This window comes from Anthonomus grandis, chromosome 15, assembly GCF_022605725.1.
Source record: "Anthonomus grandis grandis chromosome 15, icAntGran1.3, whole genome shotgun sequence".
NCBI classification, from domain to species: Eukaryota; Metazoa; Arthropoda; class Insecta; order Coleoptera; family Curculionidae; genus Anthonomus; species Anthonomus grandis.
In genome coordinates, this window is record NC_065560.1 from 21,990,546 (window position 1) to 22,003,081 (window position 12,536).

Below are 12,536 nucleotides of genomic sequence, written 5' to 3' on the forward strand. Positions count from 1 at the left end.
AAAAGAAACTTAAAATTTCAATTGGGGTGGCTAAAACCAGTGGCGAAGCGTGAACTTTTCTTTCGGGTAGACAAACAATGAAAATTGTTAATTAGAAAAAAATGTGTATTCAATATTATTCACTTTAATGAAATAGGGAATGAAAGCGCATGAAATATTAACTCAAAGAGAAAAATATGTAGTGATATAAAAAAGAAAAAAATAATTACTACTAGCATAAAAAGATAGATAGATAAAAATAAATACTACTTACAAAAAAAACACAACATAGGTCTAACCATAACTTATAAATCCATTATTTTAAAATTAATTAAAGACAAATAAAAACACAACTAAAATACAATTGCCAATATCAAACAGTCGTTCATAAATAACCCCTAAAATATCCACTAAAAAAATCTTCTCTATATACCCAAAAATAAAAATACTAATTATTAAATTACAATAGCACGCGTCCGCACCAAATACCAAATACAGATTCATCAAAAAACAAAACTGAAGATGTATTGCGGCCGACCAGATCAAGCGTATCCATAAACAATAACCCTCAAGAGCATAATAAAATAGCTGGTCGACTTCGATAGACAAAAGCTCGAATGTCTTTCCCGCGAGTAAATTTCGCAGACGTAATAGACTGAATACTGATGCGGCCGGACCTCTGTCGCCTGCTTGATGCGTATTTCGTTCGATTAGATGCTCCAAATTTCGGAAGCCAAATATCAATGTGTCTTCCTGGGGCTCGTATACATTAATTGGGTGTCAGCCCTGCATTTTTATTTTAATTGGTGCGTCAGGCGGGGCGCGCCTTAGATATTATAGATAGATATTATAGCCGTTTAGATACTATATAATAATGGTAAGGAGAGCGACTACGTTCTGTGTTAATTTTTTTTTAAATTTTAATTCAACAATTACATGAAATAATTACGTAATAAATTAATGACAAATTACTGGATAATTTTGGGTAGACAGTGTCTACCTTGTCTACTCGTACGCTTCGCCACTGGCTAAAACGCTTTCAGTGGCTTAGCTACACTGCCAAAGATGAACAAGGTGCAGTTTGTAAATATTGTGCAGTTTTCTCATGTGAGTTTAGTGGAAAAGGAGATCATCAGAAGCTTAACGCTTTAGATGCAAAACCTTTTAACAAGTGGAAAGATGCTATTGAGGTATTTATTCAACACGGTAAAACTGACTATCACAAAAATAACTCCGTTTTTGCCGATATCTTTATTGCAACTTTTAATAGATCTACACCAGATATCATGATGCAACTCGATTCCAGCCGGCAAATTGCAGAAAACAGAAGAAAGCTAGTACCAATTATTGAGACAATTATCTTATGTGGCCTTCAAGAGTTAGCTTTACGAGGAACTTCCGAGTCTAGACCCATAACTTTGGATCGGCTCACTCATAATGACGGAAATTTCAGGGCGTTACTACGTATGCGGCTCTCATGTGGAGACAAAAATTTAATGGATCACATTCGAGGACAATCGTTAAACGCAATGTACATAAGCCCAATAATTCAAAATAATATAATCAAAATTTGTGGCGAAATAATACAACATGAAATTGTAGTTAAAATAAACAGAGCAAAATATTTTTCTATTCTGATGGATGAAACTACAGATATTTCTCGTGTTGAACAATTATCCCTTTGTGTAAGATATATAGATTTTGATAAAAATGTCGACAACTCTTCCTATACATTGAAGGAAGATTTTTTGAAATTTGTAGCTGTTCAGAATACTACTGGTAAGAATTTAGCTACAGTAATGCTGGAAAGTTTACAAGCACTTGGAGTGAATTGCACTTACATGGTTGGACAGGGTTATGATGGGGCCGCTGCAATGAGTGGCAGTTTTAAAGGTGTCCAGGCTATAATTAGAGAAAAATATCCAGCTGCAATAGATGTGCACTATAGTGCTCATTCTTTAAATTTAGCTCCTGCCCATTTCTGTAAGGTTCAGAGTATCAGAAATTGTATTGGAACAATAAAATATATTGCAAATTTTATAAAAATATCAGCTATGCGTACTGAGATATTAAAAAATAAAATTAAAGAATATGTTCCAAATAGTAAATGGACTAAGTTAACATCCATGTGTGAAACTCGGTGGGTGGAAAATGATGATGGACTAATTAGGTTTACTGAAGTTTTTAAACCCATTATTGAAACATTAGAAGAACTAAAACAAGTAAGAGACATCGAAACTTCTTCAAAAGCTTTGCAGTTCCTTCGAGCTATTATGACCAGTGAGTTTATTATCAGTATGTTAACAGCGTCCACTTTATTTGCTTTTACTCTACCGTTATGCAGAATTCTCCAGACTGTGGATTTTGATCTATTTAGTGCTGTTGAGCATGTGAATACTGTTATTAGTCAGGTCAGGAATATGAGACTGAATATAGATCAAGAATTCAAAAATATTTTTAGAAAATCTGAAGCTATTATAAAGTCTATAGATGATGAAGAATGCATGAAAATACCTAGAATAGTTTCACGACAGTAGAATCGTTCTAATGCCATGGTAGCTACTGCAGAGGAATATTTTCGAATCACAGTTGCAATTCCTTTTTTTGATCAATTTATAGAAGAACTATCTGCAAGATTTGCAAATCACGAAAAATCACTTTCATCATTATATTGTCTAGTACCAAATATGTGCGAAGCACACATAGTAAAAATCGAAGACTTGTTACTATATGAGGAATTTTTGGACCTAGATACATTATCTGCAGAACTACAGTTGTGGAAACAAAAATGGATTAAGCTGCCTCAAGCAGAAAGGCCAAAAAATGCTCTTGATGCATTATCAGCATGTAATCCATCTTTGTTTCCCAATATTCATACTCTGTTGCAAATTCTGGCTACGTTACCTGTATCTACAGCCTCTTCAGAACGATCATTTTCATCGCTAAGTCGTTTAAAAGACTATTTGCGCAATTCAACTGGTCAAGAGCGGCTAACAGGACTTGCCCTTTTAAGCGTGCATAGAAATATTATAATTGATACCGCAGAGGTCTTAAATCGTTTTGCGAGGGAAAAGCAAAGAAATATTCAGTTGTTATTATAATTACTATTTTTAAAATTTTAACGTTGTTAAATGTGTTTTTTAGTTTAAAGTGGTATCTTCTTTTAGTAAAACGTATTTATAAATTAAAGTTTTTTTATCCCTAATTTCTCAAATGTCACTGGCCTAACTCCCCCCCCCCCACATTTTGGTCCAGATACGGCCCTGCTTACTCTCACAACTCATTTATGTATTAGAAAATGACTTCATGAACGGTTTTTTCTTTTTTTCTCTTTAAGATCATATATAGTTTTCTATAGAAATTTGTGTTGTACTTTAGGTATTATGTCTATCACCCACCTATGAACTAGCCATACAGACTGGTGAGGCTGCAGCACATATGGCCAAATTTTGTCCTGAAATTGAAATGAGATTTGCAGTTAGAGGAGAGGAAGGTAGGAATTGTATATTTATTAAAATTCGTTTTACATATTTTCAAAACATACTTATCTAAAATATGTAATAATTTCTTTGTCAAAACATTAGGTGCTTAAGCTGAAAATTTAAAATCTAAATATTACAATAGTTAGTAAATTGCTCTAAATACTAACTTTCCAAGAGCAACACATCCATCTTCCTTTTTGTATATTCACAAATGTAATATTTATTAATTTATATCCTAAAATACTTTTATAGCCAAGACTTTTCAATGGTTTTTTCTTTCAAAAGTTAGCGGTGACATTTACAGCTTAAAAAACCCATTACACCGCATTGTGGAACAATTTATTTGGTTTTTCTTCTAAATTTATGTTTAATGCAAACTCATATTAAAAATATTCATAATATTTTTCTATATTTCATTTTATCTTAGTTCCCAGGAACACAAAACTCACAGAACACATTATAATTGGCACGCCAGGCAAAGTTATGGACTGGGCACTCAAATTAAAATTTTTTGATCTTAAGAAAATTAGCGTATTTGTACTGGATGAAGCCGATGTCATGATAGCACAACAAGGGCATCAGGACCAATGCATCCGAATACACAAGTAAAAAAACACACAAATAGCCTTATTTTTATTATTTTTACACCATAGGATTTTAGGGAACTGAGCCCCAAATGTCAGATGATGTTTTTCTCGGCGACTTATACCTCAGAAGTTATGGATTTTGCGGAACATATCGTGAAAAATCCAATAGTAATCAGGCTGAAACGGGAAGAGGAAAGCTTGGATAATATAGCACAGTATTATGTTAGGTGTGCTAATCCTGAACAAAAATACACTGCAGTTACTAATATATATGGTATGCTGGGTCTTGGACAAGCCATCATTTTTTGTCACGTAAGTTTTTTGTTATAATATTATTTTAATTAAGCTTCGATTAACGCAATATTATTAGTAGTAATTTTTATTTGCATAAATTTTTACACACTCATGTAATCATGCAAATAATGTCATACATAAAATAAATAATTTAAGAGAAAATTCTAGACATATTTCATGTACAATGTCCTATACCTATCTTCATTTGTTTTTGAGTTATTGACAGTTGAAGATCGGTATATTTGCACTTTTGACATGTTATAAAATCCAAACGGTTAGACATAGACAAATGCGGTTTGCACTTTTTATCGAAGCTTTTTTAAAACCATCTGTTGACACTAGCTAGTTAGTGTCAACAGGTACTGAGAAATTTACGGTTGAATTTTTGAACATACAATAATTCATGCAACTATGTAACACCCTTACTAAGGTAACCTTGTTTTTTGTGTTTTTTCATCCATAGTTGCAATGATGTCAATTGTCAACAAACACAGCCAACTATTATTTTACAAGATGTTATTTGTAGTTACTTTTTGAAATACCAATTCATGATTTATTAATAATTGATTTTTTCGAAAATGGAAGCTCCTATCGAAATTAGACAAGAGCACCTTTTTTATATCAAATGTTTGTTCTTTTCAATTCTAATACCAAAATGATCACGGAGTTGCTAGAAAACAAGTTTTAACAATTTAAACTTTACCGACCACTTATTTTACACGACCCTGTATATATTTTGGCAAAAATGGTTGCAATATCAGTTTTTAATAAAACCAATAGTAAATGTTGAAAATTTCGAAAGATTACAACTAGGCGTTCCGGATATATTAACAAAAAACCATCTTAACATGATTCATAAAACACCCTGTAACTTAAAAACGATGCACTTTTGAACCATACTGTATATGGACTTTTTGTCTTATTTTTAGACAACGATGCGGCTGGTAAAATATTGCGATGTAATTTCGGGACACCCTGTATAATAGTTAAATGGAAAATCACAGTAAAGCTTTCAAATGTTAAAAATCTTTCAAAGAAGTAATGTTTATCTTAGCTTGAGTACAAACTTCAGTTGTAACAGTCATCATTCGGTTGAATGGGGATAATTGTTATTTGGATCAATCTTAAAGAATTTTTGATCATTTGGAGGACTAAGATTATTTTTTAGTACATTTAGTCGAATATAATTGACCAAGTTACAGTCTTTATAGTTAAAGTTATTTAATATATTGTAAAAAATATCACAGCTTGTATCCTTCTTCTATCTAAAAGAGTTTTAAATGAAACACTGTACAGGGTGGCCAAATAAGAATGCGTGGTACTGTATCTGGGAAACTATTCATCGTAGAAGCTTGCGATAAAAAAATTTATTACTAAAATGGCCAAGAGAATGTCCTGGAAATATTTTCAAGTTTCTAAAATGGCCGCTAGGGGGCGCAACTGCAATCTTGAATCTAGAAAACTGATGTTTCTGTAAATTTTGCTGAATTAACCTAACAAAAAAATAGCTGATTATTAAAGTAGAGACTAATCCGAACCTTTTTTATTTAAATAGTTTTGCTGTATCTCTAAAAATAAAGTGGTGGGGGGTGTTCAAAAGTTGGCTTAAAACACACCCTGTATACTAAAAACGCCTTAGCCGATTTTATCAAACTTGGGCTAGTTGAAAAGAGCTATTATTAAGCTACGAATATTATTATATTTCATGTTTTTTTAGTTTTACATCTCGCCGCTAGAGGGCTTTTTTCGGCTTTCTGACACAAATGACTAATTTTCTCAAAAAACTTAAATGCAATGGTATAAATTTTTTTTATACAAAAAAATAGGTTAATAACGCCTAAATATGCTTGCGAAAACCGCATTTTAACATCTTCATCCTAACCTAAAATTTAGGCCAAAGAAAATTTTATATGGAAATCCCTTAATATTTATAAAAACTACAAAATAATTTATTTCGAATTTCTTTTATAATGTAAGTTGTGGCCCTATAAAGGACCGATTTTAAAAAGAAAGGGTTTTAATGCCCCCGTAAATGCTCGAAATGCTGACCATCACGCTCTATGCATTGCTGAAGCCTCTCATGGGTAGATAGAACTGCAGCTTCAATTTCGGCTCTCGGTATGGTATGTATTGCATTACGAATGCGGTTTTTCATATCTTCTCTAGTCGTAGGCTGAGTCTGAAATACAATGTCCTTTAACCGCCCCCATAAATAGAAATCAAGACAGGTTAAGTCTGGGGATCGCGGAGGCCATGGAAACAGGCTTCCTCTTCCAATCCACCGCCGTTGAAAAATGTTATTAATATGCTCTCGCACATTCCTAGCAAAATGTGCTGGACAACCATCCAACTGCAAAAACAAATTTTGCCGGACTTCCAGTGGCACATCTTCCAGCAACAACGGAATTGATTTACCAAAAAGTCGAAAAAAACATTGCCATTTAGAGATTGCTCAAAAAAATATGGTCCAATAATGTTGCCTCCAAGTATACCACACCACACATTTAAACTCCAGCGCCCTTGGTACTGAACTTCACGCAACCAATGCGGATTTTCTGCAGACCAATAATGCATGTTATGCAGGTTGACTCTACCCTCACTATTAAATGTGGCTTCATCGGTCCAAAGAATTTTAAATAAAAAATCTCTGTCCTCGCGTATCATGCCTAATATCCAGTGGCAATAGTCTAACCTACGGTCAAAGTCTGCTTCTTCCAATGCCTGATGTAAATTAACATGATATGGGTGCATTCTATAAATATATTTAAAAAAAAGCTGAACTTAAATAAATCCATATATGGCGATGGCTATTAGAATTTACCTATTGTCCTTCAAAATATTTTGAATCGTTGTTCTTGATATGCCTAATTCAAGGGATAATGCTCTTGTGTTAACATGAGGATTTCCTTCAATATATCCCAGTACGCTGTTAATATTGTCCACATTTCTTCTAATTCTTGGCCGTTGAAACCTAGGCCGAAAACTACCATTGGCTCGTAAGTTCGCTACTAATCGGGGAAAAAATCTAACATCGCAAGGACTTCGATTTGGATATCGAGTAGCATAAACTCTTTTTGCTACTGCAGCATTTTGAAGACATTCAAAATAAACCGCAAGCATATCAACAGCTTCATCGTTCGTAAAACGCATTTTGCAAAAACAAAAAATGCTCAAGTAACGTAAAACTTTTGACAACTTACTATTGATAATTTAAGGAATGTTTATAATTTGAGTAGACATTTGTTTTGTTGCATTCCATGGCCTGCTTTCTAATAATTATTTTTTTCGTATTATATCCATAGTGAATATATAACATAAAATAGGTCTGATTTTTGATATAAGCATTATTAATACTTACCTTTTAGTGATATTAGGTAATATTTTCATAAATGGTAAATTTTGTTTTCAAAAGTAGTGAATTTTAAAAAATTCCAAAATAATTAGTATAAAAAAATTAAAATTTAAGGGTATAAAATATTCTTTGGCCTATATTTTAGGTTAGGAACAAGATATCGAGTTGCGGTTTTCGCAAGATTATTTAGACACCATTTAGCTATTTTTCTATGAAAAAAAAAATCATATCAAGGCATTTAAGTTTTTTGAGAAAATTAGTAATTTGTGTCAGAAAGCCGAAAAAAGCCCTCTAGCGGCGAGATGTAAAACTAAAAAAACATGAAATATAATAATATTCGTAGCTTAATAATAGCTCTTTTCAACTAGCCCAAGTTTGATAAAATCGGCTAAGGCGTTTTTAGTATACAGGGTGTGTTTTAAGCAAACTTTTGAACACCCGCCACCACTTTATTTTTAGAGATACAGCAAAACTATTCAAATAAAAAAGGTTCGGATTAGTCTCTACTTTAATAATCAGCTATTTTTTTGTTAGGTTAATTCAGCAAAATTTACAGAAACATCAGTTTTCAAGATTCAAGATTGCAGTTGCGCCCCCTAGAATGACCTAGCGGTCATTTTAGAAACTTGAAAATATTTTCCAGGTCATTCTCTTGGCCATTTTAGTAATAAATTTTTTTATCGCAAGCTTCTACGATGAATAGTTTCCCAGATACAGTACCTCGCATTCTTATTTGGCCACCCTGTACAGCATACTTTTATAAGACACTTTGTATAGATATTATTATTCAAAACATCAACGGGCAGCAAAATTTCTTCGCATCTTAAAGCTGAATTTCGATCAAAGCGTTTTCGTATTAATCCAGACAAAACTGGTCCATTGTATGTTGAACGGTAGTAGATAAGGCGGCTATGATCAGATGATGCCACTATTTCCTTCAAAATCTGGATTTTAAATGGGCATTTTTGTAAATATATTGTGTTTAAAAATGTTTCCAATCCAGTATCATATTTTGTGACACACTCACTACAACAAACGGCGATGGTTTAGAGCGGGAATGCCTAATGACTTCTTCGAACTCTTCCGGGACCTCAAAGGGGCTCTTCAAATCCTACATTTTTGTCACATTCCAAATAAGAGTGTCCTCTTATAGGGAATGTGATTTTTATTTCATTTAGATTATGAATTTTGTTGTTTACTACAAAATGAATAAATGGAAAAATGGTAAAGTTTTTATTTTGTCCTCCGGCAGAGTCACAGAAGATTTGCAATTCTTTAACATCGTCGTCTAAATAATTATTTATAAAATGGAGAAGAAAAGATGCACCGTTTGATCCTTTATTAGCCTCTCCTTCATGATAAGTATAAAAAATAGATTGACCCGAAGAGAGGACATGTACACTGTGTCCCATTTTGGATGAGACTGCAGGGTATCTCTGTAATTTTTTAAGATAGAGCTTTGCTGTTTTCGCGACCCTGTATCACTTTTTTGTAAAACTTTTAAAGCCACAAACAGAAATATTCTAACTACTTTTGTTCCTGAAATACAGGGCGAAAACGAAAATGTTCACTTTTGGAGATGTTATTATTTCTCAGGCCCTGTATAAGATAGAATAAAAATGAAAACTGCTTATAGTAGATATTTTTACATAAAAGTCAGTGGCGTATTTAATTTTTTTTCCCAATGCACTGTTTTTAAGATTGGGCACAAACTTGGTATTTTTTAAATGGAACACCCTGTATATTTTAACGTCAAATTTTTGCATTTTTTTTTCTGAATACATTGATGTATCACAACCTATTTTTTAGTAAATTTTAGCTTCAAAAATCAGAAAAATCCATATTTATTTTTGTTTTTAATAGTAGGCCATGAATTCTTTGACACATGCATAAAAAAATGTTTTGTTTATTGCATTAATGGAAACTAAGTCACAAACAGACTCAATACATATCAATAATGATGGCTGACGGTGAAAATATGTAATTCCAAAATTTTGAAAAGTATGATATTATAAAATGTTTAAACCTTTCTAACGAAAATGTCGAAGCGGCGCAGCAATTATATTTAAATAGGTAAAGCTCTAGCTTATTTTATTTTGTTACAAAATTCAAAAAATAAAAAAGATCTTATTAGGTTTCCAGAAAGACGTCAGCCATCTCGGGCTACGGTATTCCGGTTAAAATCTAATCTTTTAAATTATGGCTGCTATTCAAAACCTAGGCAACCCCATGTTGATAGAAATGAAGCTGGCGAAATAATTGTTTTAGCGTGTGTGGAAGCAAGACCCCAAATTTCCTGTAGAAAGATAGAGGAAGAGCTAGGAGTTTCCAAAACAAAAGTGCAAAAAATTTAAAAAAGCATAAATTTAAACCGTATAAGATAAATATTATTCAAGAATTGCATCCTGACGATCCGTTTAAACGACTGGAATTTTCTAATTGGTTTTTAACCAAAACTAATGAAGATCCGGATTTTGTAAAAAAGGTAATATGGTCTGACGAATCCATATAAGCAGTAGTGGCATATTTAATAGGCAAAATACCAGACATTGGTATCAAGAAAACCAACATATTACTTTTGAACGACAGCAACAAGGCCGATTTGGTTTTAGTGTTTCCTGTTTTGTATTGGGCACTAAAATTGTATATACAATTTTTGAGGGTAGCTTAACTGCCCAACGATATCTAAATATATTGCAAAATAATTTGCCAGAGTTGCTGGAGGACATACCTTTAGCCCAGCGACATCAAATATATTTCCAGCAAGATGGAGCGCCCGCTCATAATTCAAGGGTAGTTAGAGAATATTTAAGTGCCCATTTTCATAGACGTTGGATTGGCACACACGGGCCAATCAGATGGCCCCCGAGGTCACCGGACTTAAGTGTTTTGGACTTTTTTGTATGGTCGTACTTAAAAAATAAAATTTATGCAAATCGGCATAATAATATAAATGAACTCCGAGCGACAACTGAAGAAGCATTCATAAACTTACAAAGGCAACCCTTTATAATTTTAAATGCCTTAAGACGAATACAGACTGTATGTGGTTTTTGTATAAGACAAAATGGACAGCAGTTTGAACAGTTTTATTAAATTTATATTTGTTGTTTTTTTTTTGGTTTTTGTAATTAATTTTCTAATTTGATTCTTGTAATTACTAATTAGTTTTTAATGTTAAACCTGGTCCGATATATTTTTTTTGTTTTTAACATTTTTATGTTTATATTAATATTTTAAGTTAATGTTTAAAATATAGTTAAATAAACAGGTTTAAATCACATGGCGTTTTAAAAAAGTAATAATTAAATGCATGTGTGTAAGAATTCATGGCCTACTATTAAAAACAAAAATAAATATGGATTTTTCTGATTTTTGAAGCTAAAATTTACTAAAGAGTAGGTTGTGATACATCAATGTATTCAGAAAAAAAAATGCAAAAATTTGACGTTAAAATATACAAGGTGTTCCATTTAAAAAATACCAAGTTTGTGCCCAATCTTAAAAACAGTGCATTAGAAAAAAAAATTAAATACGCCACTGACTTTTATGTAAAAATATCTATTATAAGCAGTTTTCATTTTTATTCTATCTTATACAGGGCCTGAGAAATAATAACATCTCCAAAAATGAACATTTTCGTTTTCACCCTCTATTTCAGGAACAAAAGTAGTTAGAATATTTCTGTTTGTGGCTTTAAAAGTTTTACAAAAAAGTGATACAGGGTCGCGAAAACCGCAAAGCTCTATCTTAAAAAATGACAGAGAGACCCTGCAGTCTCATGCAAAATGGGACACAGTGTACATTAAAGGCGTACATAGACAATTGGCGTTTATAATACACGTCGTTAGTGGCAATTTTAGGAATTGAAATATTTTTTGCAAAACCAATGCAGATGGCTTCCTTTTTGTTGCTTTTTTTGCAGCTTTTTTGCAACTCGTTCATAACGGTTAATTCTCTAATTTCATCAGTATCAGTCAAACTTTTAAGCTTAATTTGAAATTCATCACACGTTGCGCATGTCACTTCTAGGGTATCCAAAAGCAATATTGAATTCTTTATTAAAGATTGTTCTGTACGTTTCATACGAGACTTTAGCATTTAGATGCTTTTCCTTAAACAGGTTAAAAATTTTTTTGATTGCCAAAAAAATTAAGTCCTTCTGGTAAATAGGTCTTTTTTATATCTTTTAGACTATAGTGACGACCCTTAAAACTTTTGATGTGGTCATATACCAAACCTTTTGTTAAGTCATCCAGCTTCCTATGAGTTGCACTATGCTTTCCACCTCTGTCCTTAGGAGCTGCACCACTCGTTTGAGGCTTTCCTTTATATAATTTTATTTTATTTTTTGTAATCCCATGAATAGAACAAAAAGCTTTGGCACACACCGGAATATCACCATCTCGAACTCGATACGCATAACTTGGAGGTCTTCTATGCTGGACAGATAAGACTGTAATTAAACCAGCTAAATAATAATTTTGCTCACCGTGAGAGCTCAGAGCATTAAAATGTCTCAATATTTCTGCTCTTTGCGCCTCATTAAGTACCTCAAAGCACTTTAATGTTGAGCAATCACAAGGCTGTCCAGCTTCATGAGTGGATAACTTCAACATTTTCGAGACCACACTGACATCCGACCAGCTCTCTTTCTTTTTTTTGAAGGCATAATTTTGTTCTCAACGGATCCCTCCGAATCACTATTAGCCATAATAGTTTATTATTAATCACACAGACAAACAAGAAGTCACACTTTTGCGGTTACAATAATACTGGCACGTTTTTTAAAAATGAATATTGCATCAGCCGGTTTGTTTACACGACATCGCTGTTTTTTTC

The 12,536-nt window shown here is 32.7% G+C and overlaps 1 protein-coding gene across 1 annotated transcript in view; it reads left to right on the forward strand.

Annotated features, from left to right (window-relative positions):
• Positions 1–12,536, forward strand: part of LOC126744871 (DEAD-box helicase Dbp80) — a 67,751-nt gene that overhangs the window by 20,594 nt on the left and 34,621 nt on the right. Inside the window, exons 4-6 of the mRNA XM_050452438.1 lie at positions 3,358–3,472; positions 3,889–4,066; positions 4,123–4,360. Coding sequence (XP_050308395.1) covers positions 3,358–3,472; positions 3,889–4,066; positions 4,123–4,360 — 531 coding nt within the window. The remainder of the gene's footprint in view (positions 1–3,357; positions 3,473–3,888; positions 4,067–4,122; positions 4,361–12,536) is intronic.